General features: G+C 41.4%; 1 protein-coding gene across 1 annotated transcript in view; it reads right to left on the bottom strand.

Moving 5' to 3' along the window:
• Nucleotides 1–15,254, bottom strand: part of LOC137433227 (pro-neuregulin-1, membrane-bound isoform-like) — a 376,724-nt gene that overhangs the window by 22,420 nt on the left and 339,050 nt on the right. The window contains exon 9 of the mRNA XM_078784011.1: nt 9,107–9,319. Within this exon, the coding sequence (XP_078640137.1) occupies nt 9,107–9,319 (213 nt within the window). The remainder of the gene's footprint in view (nt 1–9,106; nt 9,320–15,254) is intronic.

Raw genomic sequence — 15,254 nt, 5'->3', positions numbered from 1 at the left:
ACTCCACCTCCTCAAAGCTTCATGTCCTCCCTTTCTGCATTCCACCTCACTCCACCTCCTCAAAGCTTCATGTCCTCCCTTTCTGCATTCCACCTCACTCCACCTCCTCAAAGCTTCATGTCCTCCCTTTCTGCATTCCACCTCACCCCACCTCCTCAAAGCTTCATGTCCTCCCTTTCTGCATTCCACCTCACTCCACCTCCTCAAAGCTTCATGTCCTCCCTTTCTGCATTCCACCTCACTCCACCTCCTCAAAGCTTCATGTCCTCCCTTTCTGCATTCCACCTCACTCCACCTCCTCAAAGCTTCATGTCCTCCCTTTCTGCATTCCACCTCACTCCACCTCCTCAAAGCTTCATGTCCTCCCTTTCTGCATTCCACCTCACCCCACCCTCTCAAATATCCCCCCCACACCCCACACACACAAACCTTTTCCCAAACACTCATACCTCATCCCACACCCAAACACTCATACATTACATACATTACATACATCACACACACACACACACACACACACACACACACACACACACACACACACACACACACACACACACACACACACACACACACACACACACACACACACACGACTTCACACAAACCACAAACATCCAAACCTTCCCCTGCAGCCCACACACACAAACCTTCCCTTGCACCCCACACATTCAAATCTCCCCCAAACCCCACACACCCCCACAGCCCACACCACAGTATATGGGATTTGAACCTCAGTTCTGCACATCAGGACCAATTGGTAGAGATGAGAATGCCTCACAGGCCACCCCAGAAATACTTTTGTGAAACTTTGGCCCTGGAATCCTGGTTTATAAAGTGGAGGAAGAGTTGGCTAAGTTGGTTTTTAAAAGTGTGATCTACTTTCCATGAGATTAATTGTTGAAGGAAAATTTCTCAATTCAAAGCAATTATTTCCTGGATTTTTTCATTGGATATTTTATCGTGGACCAGTTTTCATGGAGCCTCAGAATGTCATCTCATGTTGATTCTCATTGGCCAGACACATGCGACATAAACATGATTCTTCTTAAAAGACACAATCATGAAATCTTTTGAAGATTTTTTCTGTTCGTCACTATTCCATCACCATTCTCACAATCTCGAAGAAACCTAAATGCTGTGTTCTGTAACACTTTTGCTGCTGTTTAAATGTGATGGTCGTGCAAGTTCAGCTTGTAATCCATTTTGTATCCATCGTGTCCACCAAGGCATCCTCTACTGCCCTCCATTCCTCCCCACACCCGCTGCTTGTGCAAGTCTCCCTCTATCTTGGCCTTCAACTCTGCTGTTGGTGTTTCCTCCATCTCCCTACTGTTCCTTTTGCGTCCTCGTTTTGTCTGTTACGTTCTGATCCGTTCAGTGAACTGGCTTTTCTACGAGCCTCGACTATGTATACAAAAAAAGAGATATATGTTTAAGAGGCTGATATCCCTGACCCATTAGCACAAAAACTTTTTGGGAGAATAATAAACCAGGTAATCGTTTTTAAAAATCGGACTATTTTCACTTCCGTTATACAAATGAACTACTTCCGTCTATTATTGTGATGTCACGGGTGCACAATTCAATGATGGACGCATACGTCTGTGTTTCAGCACAACAATCACAAGTTATTCTGGTGTTCAAGATGCCGATGTGCCAAGCTTTTAACTTTTCCAATCGTCGAGAAATTTGCCCACAGATCTCAGTAGTTTTGTTTTTTGCATCACTGACCCACGAAAAGATCGTCGACGTTGAGCTTTGTTGTTGAAAAACCGAGGATAAACCAAATTAAACATCAAAGTGTATGTTCATTCAAAATATCGTGCTGTTTGTGAAGACCGCTTTGAGCCATCGGCGTTCATGTTTGATCAACGGGCTCACTACCTGGGAAACAAGCCTCGGAAATTGCTGAAACATGATGCCGTTTCAGCCACAAATCCTACACAGTGCCCGCATCACGACCCTCTATGTTTCGGAGACATAATGCACAAATACAAAGACAGGTAAGACATTTTGTATTAACTCTTTTTCCCATAATATTATCCTTTGCAACTTTGTCGATGTCTCAATATTAGTTTACTCAAGAGTGTTTTTAACATTGTATTTTGTTATATTACAACAACAACAGGCATTTTAAGGCCATTTTCCCTGCAAGAGCGGGGGTTAGCCTTGCGGTCCCCATGACAATGTTCTGTTATATTTTGTTATATTAATGGTATTGTATTAATTTGTGATTGGAATGATGCTGTTTGGAATGACAAATAGAGAGATTGTGTTTAAAGTAGAATGAGGAAATGACGTGAGAGTTTCCACCCGTGACATTCGTGGATTCGGCATATTTTATAAACAATTCGAAAATGATATATTTAGAAACAAAATATTTTGTGATGCGAAATTTACAATAAACGTGTATGTGCTATTTTGACTAGTAAATTGACACTAGGTGCACACTTTTGAGTTATGCACCTGTGACGTCACGTGAATAGACAGAAGTAGCTCATTTGAATAATGCCAGTGAGAATAGTCCTTTTTTTTTTTTTTTTTTTTTTGTATACTGAATCGAGGCTCGTGAAAGAGGTAACATTAACTTCACAAACAAATCGACCAGACAAACAAAATACACAAAAAGAGGGAGCGGAAGACAAGATGGGGAGAAAAGGGGAAGCACACACACAGAACATCCGAGAGCAGGGAGATGTGTGCAAGGGAGAGGGCCCGGGGGGAGGAGGCGTGGGAAGGGGGGGGGGGAGGGGGGAGGGAGAAGTATAAAGCACAAGGACACCAAGGACTTCCAGGACAAAAGTTGGTATTTCAAAAAGTGGAATTGGGGTGAAATTAGCAGGGGTAGAAAAGATCAAGGTTTTGGATGGGGGAAGATAAGAGATGGTGGTGAACAGCTGTTTTAAAGACTTGGAGGGTGGAGTGGGATTGAAGAGAGTGAGGGAGTTTGTTCCAGAGGCGGGAGAAAAGAGGAATGAAGGAGTGAAGGTGAGCAGAGAGTCTTGATTTTGGCAGTTTAACCAAAAGAGCGTTGCAGGCAGATCTTGTGCGACCTGTAGGAATATTTGCGGGACAGAGCCCAGAGAGAGCTGGGGGGGGGGGCAAGGCCAGAGAGGAGTCGGTAGAAGACGGAAAGACCACCAACCTGCCTGCGGTGAGTGAGTGAGAGGCCCTTGGAGTTAGCTTCATCGCGGGAGATTCCAATGATTCTGAATGCTTTGGTTTCAACAGCGTGAAGGCGAGCTAGGTGTGAGGCAGGAGCACCAGCCCAGAGGGGAGAGCAGTATTCCATTGAGCTGCGGATGAAAGCCTTGTATGTGGTGAGGAGCTCAGGTGTGCCAAGGAAGGACTTCGCACGACGGAGGATGCCCAGTCGGCGACTGGCTTTGGAGGCCAGATTTGAAATGTGGTTTTTCTAGGAAAGATCATGGCAGATAGTGAGACCCAAAAGCTTGAGTGACAGAACTTCTTGGAGAGGATTATTCAGAAAGTGGATGGGAGGGTTGTCCAGTCGGTCTTTTCGGAGAGACATCGTAAGAGTGTGAGATTTGTCAGGATTGAAAGACATGTTCCACTTGTTTGCCCAGTCTGTGATTTTGTCAAGGTCTGCAGAGAGTGAGGAGGCTGCAGACTGCCGATCTGAGGGATGAAGAATGGAGCGACAGAGAGTAGAGTCATCAGCAAAGAGATAGAGAGGATTTTCAAGAGAGTCAGAGAGATCATTGATGAAGACCAGAAAAAGCACAGGGCCCAGAACACTGCCTTGGGGAACTCCAGTTCTCCAGTCCTATTTGAAAAAAAACATTATCTGGCTTATTATTTTCCCAAAATGTTTTTTGTGCTAACGGGTCAAGGACATCATCCTCTTAAACATATATCTTCCAAAAAAAATCATGTTTGTGGCCCTTTAAAGTCTGTGGAAGTGTAAAATTATTTATTTGTGAACTGAGTGATTTTCTTGAGCCACAACTTGGGCTACAAATTTATTCCAGTCAAACTCGTGTGTTCAAAACCTACTAATCTCATGTGCAAGGTTTTTATGACTTCCATCAAGTAGTTAAAAGTTGTCCTCGGTAGGCAAGTTATCTCTGGCATTGGGTAAAATTGGGTTTTTTATGTTACCATTACAACAGCGAGAAATTGAAACTATTTACAGTGATACATATAAGTTCATACATTTTTAGACAACACAAATATGTCCATATATTCTAAATCCTTGTCTTTAGTGATAATATAGATTATAGAGAGTGCTTGTATATAAATTATATTCAGAACTGTCAGGGAAATTGAACCAGGTCTTCCCAAATGATGAATTTATCCTGTACAGTGTCGAGTAATGATTCAGGAAATCTCGTTACGTCATGCCTTTAAAATACACTCAAATATAGATATAAAATGGTTTTTATACTGAGTTCAATAAATAGGTTGTAGAAAGATATTGATGTAAAGAGGAGGTTTTCAAAGTAAAGGCGCCACGTTGACTGATCCACGAGAGAAATAAATTAGCATTCAAAGAACTGGCTTACAATTTATATTGTGTTTGGTAAAAACTAATTTCCATCTTCACAATGCTCTGCATTTGCAATGTTTGTTTGTCTTGGCTAAACAAACTTGGTTTCATTGTAGCTCTCCTCTAAGTGAAATTAACTCAGTGTGGGATATGTAACGGAACATTGTTTGTATCTTAAAAGGTTGTTAACATCACAGTGAGATGCAAACTACTATTACAATCAAGGTGGAAGAACGTGTTCCCTCCCACCAATGTAAATTAATGGTTTTGCTTACATGACCTGTGGGGGATGGGTTCACGTGTATCTTTTCTTCCTTCCCACTTGCTCCACATACAAATTGGTCTTATGACTGAGTTTTAAAGTCTTAAAAATTGCGTATGGAATTGTCAATACAACAACAACAACAACAACAACAGGCATTTTAAGGCCATTTTCCCTGCTAGAGCGGGGGTTAGCCTTGCGGTCCCCATGACAATCTTCTCCATTTTGCCCTATTTTCTGCATCTCCCATAGTTAACCCCCTTGCCCGCATTTCTTCTTCGACCATCTTTAGCCAAGTCTTTCTCGGTCTTCCCCATCCTCTACTTCCTTCTACATTCATTTCCATCATTCTTCTCAACCAGTCACTTTCATCCTTCCTCAACACATGACCAAACCATCTCAAACTGCTTCTCTTCACAGCATCCATCACAGGCTCTATTCCCATCATCTTTCGCAATTCATCATTTGTCTTCCTCTCTCTCAACGATACTCCACACATCCACCGAACCATTCGCATTTCCAGCCTTCGTTGCTGCTCTACATTCATTACCCATGTCTCGCTCCCATAAATCATAACACTTCTCACACATGCAGCATACACCTTTCCCTTCAGCTTCAATGACACTCCCCTCCTCGTCAGCACACCACTCAGTTCCCGAAACTTCTTCCATGCACATCTCACTCGAGCAACAGTTGCCGAGTCTGATCCACATTCTCCATTCAGCATGTCTCCGAGGTAGCAAAATGTTTTCACACCTTCCCGCTTCACGCCGTCTCCAAGATCCAACTCAACATTTCCTCCATCTGCAGGTCCCTCTGTGCACACCTTACATTTGAATGTAGCTGCCACACTGGTTAATGACCCTCTCAAACCACTACATTTTTGATGAACCCACTCAGCGCACATGGTACATTGAAAGTAGTTCACTTCGACACCCTTCCTGCACATAGCACATGGCCACTTTCCAGTTCTTTCCACCACACCACATGCTTTACCACTTGCCATCACCTTCGTCTTTCCGATATTCACCTTCAGACCTTTTGTCTCCATACATTCCTTCCACTTGTTCATCTTTTCCTTCAGTCCATCCATACTTTCCGCAATCAACACCAGATCATCTGCATACAACAACTCCCATGGTAAACCCTCCTTTACATTCCGAGCCAGCACCTCCATCACAGCTACAAATAGTGGTGGGCTTAGTACCGACCCCTGATGCACTCCCACCTTCACCTCAAACTCACCACTGTTCCCGTCCTTCGTCCTTACAGCTGTGCGCGCTCTTTTGTACATTGCCATCACAACTCTGATCAACCATTCCTCCACTCCTAACTTCCTCAATGCCCATGTCACTGCTTCACGTGGAACCCTGTCGAATGCTTTCTCCAGATCAACAAACCCAAGAAACAACTTCTTCCTCTTCTCCAAGTACTTCTCCTGCAACTGCCTCACAATAAAAAGCGTGTCTGTCGTTCCTCTTCCTGGCATAAATCCAAACTGCATTTCGTCGATCTTCACTTTCTTCCTTATCCTCCTCTCCAACACCCTTTCCAATACCTTCATTCCATGCTCCAATGGAATTGTCAATGCAGTCTTGTTTTTCAAAACAATATAGGTAACAATTAGGAAATAAATACCTGTAATTGATGCAGTTGCATGCCAGTTTGCTTCAGTAGGGGAGCTATCTCCGGCACTTTGAGTTAAAACTGGGTCGGGTTCCCAGTAAATCTTTTTCCAAAGGCAATAATTAAAATTAAAGACATCTACTGAATTGTCAGGATCGTTAAATAACATGCAGGTTTGAAGTCATAACCTGAATCTCGGTGGATTGAAAAGTTATAAGTTGTGATGCTCAAATTCTGTGAAACAATAATGTTAAAAGATGAATGAATTACGGATATGTGCTTACAAAACTCATTCGGGTATTGCTAAGATTATATTTAGAAGTTTACTAAGTAAAAATATATAAAGTCTTGTTGTTTACATTCACATAGTGAGTGACCTTTCCTATATCCTTGTCATATTGAACATGAGTAACGAGTCTCTGGTTCCACACAGCCTGATGTGGACAATGGAAACAATGTGCCTCATTAAGAATATTTGATATGCAGACCTAATCTCTCCCCACTCAGCGGGATGTCTGCCCAGCCCAGCATTTCACTCGACCTATCGAGTTGCATTTCCCCATTGCTCTATCCCTCCCACCAATATTTCATTCGACCAATCCCCACTGATCTATCCCTCCCACCCATATTTCATTCGACCAATCCCCACTGATCTATCCCTCCCACCTATATTTCATTCAACCAATCCGCACTGCTCTATCCCTCCCACCCATACCAATCCCCACCGCTCTCCTCCCCCTTTTCTGCATGGAACCAATCCCATTTAGCTCCTCCCTGTCCCCCTCAGCCCCCAGCCCCATTTCTCTCTTCTTCACAAGTATAAAAAGGATGCTCTGGACTGCAGAGCTTTAGGATTTTGACTTAGGATTTTGTTGTGTATCTTGCAGTGTGCTCTTCTTGATTTGCAGTGTGTTCTTCTTGATTTGCAGTGTGTTCTTCTTGGTTTGGAAAGGGTTTATTGTTTCTTACTGTGTATGTATCTTCTTGGAAACAAAAGTGAGATCCTCTTCGGGAATTAAAATTTGTCAATCCTTCTTCTGACAAAAGTTTGGACATTTAATTCTTGATTCATCAATTCATTCAGGTCTAAATTCCTCAACAAGTCACAGGACACTCCTTTTCCAGTTGCATGAATTGGCAAAAAATGCGTTTGATTTCCGTTCCCGTGGACATCATCAGCAGACAGTAAAAATCGTTCTGGAATATTCTCATAAATCAACTTGAAAATATGTTCAAGAGTAAAGAAGATCTAACAAAGAATGATTGTCGAGTGTCAGAGAGTAGGCATCCCCATCAGGAGGATTTAAACCCTCTCAGCCATCGATGTGAGGAACATCATCATGAGGAAGAGACTAAAAGTGTTTAGCAGACCCTCAAAATTATCTTATGCAGGAAAGGAATCTTGAAACAGATCATTAGGAGGAACAAATGCAAATATATTATCCCATAAGTGTTTTGGTAGTAACTGCGATGTAAGAACCAAGCATCGTCAGTTTGTTGACCCATCGATGATATGGAAGAGCGGCTGCCCACAAGCTGTCATTGGTGGGTTCAATGCACAATGCAATGGATGGATATCCTCAGACTTCTAAATGTGCAAACTGGCTTTGTGATTTGAACAATCCAGGTATACATTGTTCAAGTTTGACGGTGGTGTTTGTCAGATGTGTTGGAATGTCAATTATGGACTCGACAATAACAAACTCGACAATTTTGTGAACAAGAAAACTAAGATTGCTGTACAAAGACATGTAAGATAGATACTTTTATGCCCAACATGAGATTGTAGCAGGTTTTATAGAAAGGGTTGATAAGAGCACAGGGAGGCCTTACAAGACACCAAGTCATGCTAAACTTTGCAGATAATTTTTTTTCATTCTTTTGATAGAATAGCGATGCAAGTTTTTAAAATGTGTGTGTTCTATTAGTGGAGAAAATCTCGATTTTTGGTTGAATCCTGTTTTCTGAGACTTTCTTTGAAGTGTCTAACTTTTTTCAGGAATAAATACAAGGTGGAATCAAGATGGGTACATGACAAAGCACCAGTAGAGATGCTTTGATGTGGTCTGACATGAATTTGTGTTTCATATTTAAAACTGACAACTATAATCCATTTGAAGAATGCAAAATAACACTTTGTATAAATCAGAGACACAAATGACAACTGCACCACCAAACCAAACGTGTATTTCAACTGTATGCACTTTCCCAGGATGAGCAAAGTGCATCAGGAACACACTGGAAGATTGTTTGAGCAAACTCCAGTTTTGGTATTGGATGGTAATGACTATTGAAGCAAATTAACTGAATGAAAAGATTAATTGAGTAAATAGTGTCTCTCTGATCTGCCTTTTTCTCTGATTTAGATATAGTTATCCAATACGTCATCAAGTGAAAGGTTTTCAGTTATCATTATTCGTATTATTATCAGATCACACTTTCCCATGTGGCTACAAATGGTTTCAAAATTAATGAGATAAATCTTTCAGGTTTTGGGGCTAATGAAGAAGAATTTAACGTATCCATCACATCAAGAGAGGACTTTGGATGAAGAATATGGATAGATGAAGCATATAGGAAAGTCATGCCAAAAAGGACACTACGGATCGCATTCATTCATTCATTCAGGGCCTAAGTGACCATAAGGTAAGCCTGATAGCCCGGCGAAGCCTCACCCGCCGGCGTGGCCCAGGAATGAGGCTCACCGGTCGCTGAGCGGCGAGTCAGGCAAGTCGTGTGAGTCACAACGAATGCGGCCATCAGGTGGCCCACTCACAGCCGAGAGGTGGCCACGCGGTGCAGGGCACTGCGCAGCTGGACGGCTCGTCTCTCTTGAAGAAGAGCCCGTCGTAGTAAGGGGCCCAGAGTTAGTCTCCATTGAGGCGCTCTCATCCGACTGGCCTGAACCCCAACACTGTCTGAATGAGAAAGAAAAACATTCTGTTGAGCTGATTTAAAAGATTTTGTTGAGCTCATTTAAAACATTTTGTTGAGCTGATCTCCCAAAAAATTGTCGAATAAACAAAATCAGATGATGAAAAACCACTGGATAAACAAAAGCTGAAGATGAGGACATCAGATAAATGTTTTGTGAAAAGGAAGCTTGCCGGATAGATATTTAAATTGAACGTTTTTGAAAAGTTCAGAATCCATAGAAACCTTCCTTTGTCATAGGGCTTTTGGTTGTGAATCTTCAAATATATATATATATATATATATATATATATATATATATTGAAATATATAAAATTATATATAATATTTAATCCGAGGCCGAGCAAAGTGAGGACGAGGCCGTTTATTCCTGATACGTGAAACACTTTGCAGTTTTTGGAATGCCGACTACATTTTCCATCCAATCATCATGTAACTTTGTGAAAAAATTTTTATTCAAGGATAGGCACTCCTATTTTTAAAGTTTCGTCTCAATCGCTCAAGCGGTTATGGAAAAAGTGAGGGAAAAAGAAAAGAAACAAGTACAGATACATTCAAAGTACACCACCCCAATGCCAAATAAATAAATAACATCCTCCAGTGTGGCATTGCCATGGCGCCTTCGGCGCCCGGCGATACCGCTTTGCAGCACATAGAGACGGTATTGGGAGGGAGAGTTGTACAATGATTGATTGATTAATTGCAGAATTAAAATCAACAAATAATAATCGTAAAATAATTTCTTAATCAATTGGCTAAGAGCATACCTCGACCTCCAGTGTTTCATCTGAAGCTGTAACTTTTTGAAAATTAATTAAAGAAGTCATTAACCGAAAAAATGAAATAATTAATTTATTAATCTATAAATAATTAATCAATTAATTGATTAATCAATAAATAAATCAAAAATATCCTTTACAGCCACATCACCTGGTCACTATAGTGTCCAAATATTAGCTTCCTAGCTCAAAAGGTGCCTGAGATATTGCCCAGATGAGGAAAAAAAAACAACAAATGATTAATAATGAAAATAAATAAATAATAATCATAAAATAATTAAATAATTTATCAATTGGCTAATAGAATACCGAAAGCACCACCGTTTTATCCGAATCCGTAACGTTTTTTTTTTTAATGAAGTCATTAATCGAATAATTAAATAATTAATCTATTAATTGATGAATCAATAAATCAAAAAATTAGCCTTTACAGCCAAATCACTTGGTAACTATCGTGTCCAAATATCAGCTTCCTAGCTCAAAAAGTGCCTGAGATAATGCCCAGAGGAGAAAGTAAATAAATAGGTACTTAATTAATCAAAAATAATTAAATAACTAATCAATTCATTGATCAATCAAAAACAAAAATACCGTTTTTGTCGAAGCACTTACTCACTATTCTGCCGAAATTTGAGCTTCCTAGCTCGAATGATGGCTGAGGTATCGCCCGGACAAACAAACAATCAAACAAACAAACAACCGGAGTAAAAACTGAGTACTCCCTTTCAGCGTGGTCATTGTCCGGCAATGATGTCATGCAGCGCCTGGAGATGGCATAGGAAAGGAACGGTGTACAACAAACAAACAACCAGAGTGAAACTGAGTACTCCCTTTCAGCGCATGTCATCGCCGGGCCCCCTTCTGTGCCCGGCGATGACGTCATGCAGCGCCTGGAAATGGAATAGGAAAGGAACGTTGTACAACACAAGGGCCTCGGTCGAAATTCCACAACATGGTGAAGGATGGTTGTTGATGCCTATTGCTAGTTAACAACAGCTCACGTAAAGATTCAATAGTCAAATAGGATATCAATAAATCTACAAAAATGACATCACTTTTTGTGAATTCAAAAAGGAATCTGAGTTTTTTTAAATTATAATGAAGGCTTATTAACTACATCTTCAGTCTGTGTTGTTAATTACTCTCACCCACACCCCCCTCCTAACCAGGTACAGGATAGAAAAGTCTTGTCCCTACCTACCCACAATTTGTTGTATCATCTAAGTATTTGTACATTGTGTTGTGTTCCGAAGTATGAAGGAAGCAAGACAAACGCCGTAACTCCAAAGAGCATGCGAAGCGACCGTTTAATCCATCCGAACTCAAGCCAGACACGTATAATGTACAATGAGACAAGACACCACACATTGTATCAGGTCTACGTGTTCCCCCCAATAATGGTATTGGTGCATTACACATTTTACATTTGGTGTATTGGTGTTCTTTGACCATCTTTGACCAATTACGTTTAAAAAAAAATTGATTTGGAGTTCAAATTTAAAAAATGAGATTTTTATCATCCAAAGATTTGCTGTGTGAGGAGGGAAGTTTTTTCTTCACATAGTTGAGGCAATAACCATTACATGGGGATGGTCTTTGTAAGTAAAGGATGATTTACGGTCTGAAATATATAAGAAAATTTCCTTGCACGACAGAAACTGCAACACTTGTCGTTGATCCAGGGGAGGAAGTTTGAGCTTGGCCATGAAGCGCTCCATTTGTTTGCATCAACGTGTGGGATTGTTAATGTGTGGAGAAGACATCAAGGTCGGGTCTACTATTGCTGAGATGAAGTGGTGTCAGAGGTAATCACCTTGAGTGGCAACCAATAAATTGTGGGCTGGAATCCACTGATGGCGGTAGTACTAGTGCGTTGGATTCTAAATTTCTGGAATGAATGATGGTCTCAAAAGGATGATGATGGACGCCACCCCCTGAAATGACCTGTAGGTTGAACTCATAATTGAATCCTGGCCCAATAGGCTGACAATACAATGGCAACAGCCAAGTCAGTATCAGCCAGTCCTTACAAATCCAAGAGACTCATTAATGAAAATTAAAAACAGACTCCATCGGTGGTGTAATGGTTGGGGAATCTGCTCTATATCTGTGGGGTCAGTGATTCGAACCCTGTTCCAAGTCATACCAATGACTTTAAAAATGGTACTGCTGCTTCCTTGCTTGATATTCAGCATTGAAAGGATAGAACACCGACAATCAACCATAAGTTGTTAATACTACTGCAGGCTTTGATGGGCCTAATGGCCTCCTCCTGCATTGAAAATCGGTGCAAGGGATCTCATTATTATTATTTAGAGGATTTTATAACCTTACTCATGACCTCATAATAATATGTTTTTATTATGAGCACAAGTGTAATCTGTGATAACATTTATTTGTCTGAAATAATAATTGAGAATTTGATTGATGGGCCAGCCAGGCATCTCATGTTTAACACAAACTTTATATTTTAACACGTGTAAATACTCCTCTTCAGGTTAATTAAACGGATGGTGATGAATCCCCTTTGTGATAATAAGATAGCATTACCAAAACCAGGGAAAGTGCAAGGTAGGACAATATAAGGAAGCATACACACACTTATTCTCCTCTTTGTGTCCGAGGTTTTTCATCAACCCTTTGAGTTAAGGTGTAACCATAAGATTCTAAAAATAAAAAGGAGTGGGGTTTATATATATTAGTCGGAGTACATATGTTTATATGTGCATATATATATATATATGTGTGTGTGTGTGTGTGTGTGTGTATGTGTATGTGTGTGTGTGTGTGTGTGTATATGTGTATATATGTGTGTGTGTGTATGTGTATATGTGAGTGTGGTTGTGCACGCACATGCATTCACATGTTATCAGAAGTTAATAAATTGTGTAGATTACATCATTTGTGGATCTGATAAATTGTCAGTAACCATTTTGTAAAGCTGAATGTGCAGCAACTACAGACTTTTTGTATACTGAATCGAGGCTCGTGAAAGAGCTGACATTTACTTCACAAACAAATCAACCAGACAAACAAAATATATAAAAAGAGGGAGCGGAAGACAAGAGAAGGTGAAACACTTGAGAGCACACAACCTTTAAGAGCAGGGAGATGTGTGGGAGGGAGAGGGCTTGGGGGGAGGAGGCGTGGGAACGGGTGGGAGAAGTATAAAACACAAGTACACCAAGGACTTCCAGGACAGAAGTTGGTATTTCAAAAAAGTGGATTGGGGTGAAATTAGCGGGGATAGAAAAGATCAAGGTTTTGGATGGGGGAAGATAAGAGATGGTGGTGAACAGCTGTTTTAAAGACCTGGAGGGTGGAGTGGGATTGAAGAGAGTGAGGGAGTTTGTTCCAGAGGCAGGAGAAAAGAGGAATGAAGGAGTGAAGGTGAGCAGAGAGTCTTGATTTTGGCATTTATGATTTATGATTTGGATGATTGGCAGACTTGGCATTTAATATGGAATATATTTTTTTTTCTTGACTTGGGTTTACTTTCTTAACTCAGTATATCAATCTGGTGAGTTTCTTTTACACTTTGGTGATTTATTTGTTAAAAGAACCATGTCACTGATTGTCTGTCGCAGCAAGAAATCAACAACAGGATTATATCACAGGTGGCGTGGCAAAATGTATGGACAGGTGCATTTAATGATTGGCTTCACAGTCGGGTACACAAGGGTTGTTGCGTTCTGTATTAGTGGAAAACACCTGCTGCACGTCTCCAAAAGTTATTGCCGCTTCCTCTGGAGATGGTCCGTCAACTCGACAATGCTGTTTGTCATGGAGTGGTGGCTTTACGAAATTACGGCATGAAACAGCGTGCTATTGCTCGGCTTCATGGCATCACTCAAGGTCAGGTGTCAAAGATCCTGAAACGAAATGCTCAGAGGGGTGTCCCTACTCCAATACCGAGGCAAAGACGTCCCCGCAGAACCACAAGGAGGGATGATCGCCAGCTGCACCGGTTAGTCCGCAATGGCCGAACCAAGTCAGCTAATCGGCTTAGGGCTGAGTGGCAGCAACTCACAAATGTGCCTGTATCCAGAAGGCTAGTCAAACAACGACTGGTTCAAGCAGGCTATCGTGCCAGGCGTCCCCTGAGAAAGCCATGCCTGACCAGACAACACCGCCAGCGCCGATTGCAGTGGGCCAGAGAGCACCGTCAATGGCAGCCAGGACACTGGAATCACGTGATCTTCAGTGACGAGTCTAGATTTCTGGTCTATCGTCAAGATGGCCACGTCCGAGTGCGCAGACAAGTGCATGAAGCCTACAACAAAGATTGTATAGTGCCAAGAGTCCAAGCTGGAGGTGGTGGGGTGACCGTTTGGGCTGCTTTTCATGCAGGGGGCAAAACTGACCTGGTTGTTCTGAATGGAAACCTGAACCAGTTCAAGTACAGGGCCATTCTGGAAGAAACATTGCTTCCATTTGCTCGTGCAGCCTTTCGAGGAAACTTTGTCTTCCAAGATGACAATGCGCGGCCTCATCGTGCTCGCATGATCCAACACTTTCTTGCTGACCGTGGTGTAGAGCATATGGAGTGGCCTGCCCTGTCCCCGGATATGAATCCGATAGAGAACTTGTGGGCAGAATTAACGCGTCAAATCGACCACTTGGCCCAGCAGCCGACCTCTGTGCGTGAATTGCAGCAGACTATTGTCACTGCATGGCAAGCGATTCCTGTCCAAACCTTGGCAAATCTCGTGAACAGCATGCCTCAACGTGTACGTGCTCTCCTGAATGCTCGTGGGGGTTACACGAAGTACTGAACTGTAATTTTACTGTCCGTAATCCCAGTCGTAATTTAACTTTTGTTTTTGTTAAAAAATTTTTTGGCTAATGTGCAAAATAAAGAGCTCTTCTGGAAGACGTACAGAAGTTTAACACAGTACTGTCCATGAATTGAGTTCGATATCAGTTTACATCACTTTCAAGGATCAATTTATTTGTTTCGAAATTTCAAATGTGGTTTTTGTTTCTTTTAAAGGTGACATTAACAAAATCTGGAATAATTTCAACATAATTCCAATGAACTTTTGGTTCTAAGACATCTTGAAAAGTAAGTTCACCCCCACAAAAAAAATATTCCATATTAAATGCCAAGTCTGTAAATGAAGATATCCATATGTCACAC

This window comes from Myxine glutinosa, chromosome 8 (assembly GCF_964187855.1).
Source record: "Myxine glutinosa chromosome 8, kmMyxGlut1.1, whole genome shotgun sequence".
In the NCBI taxonomy this organism is placed as follows: domain Eukaryota; kingdom Metazoa; phylum Chordata; class Myxini; order Myxiniformes; family Myxinidae; genus Myxine; species Myxine glutinosa.
Note: the sequence above shows the minus strand (reverse complement) of the source record. Positions and strands in the feature narration are given on the sequence as shown.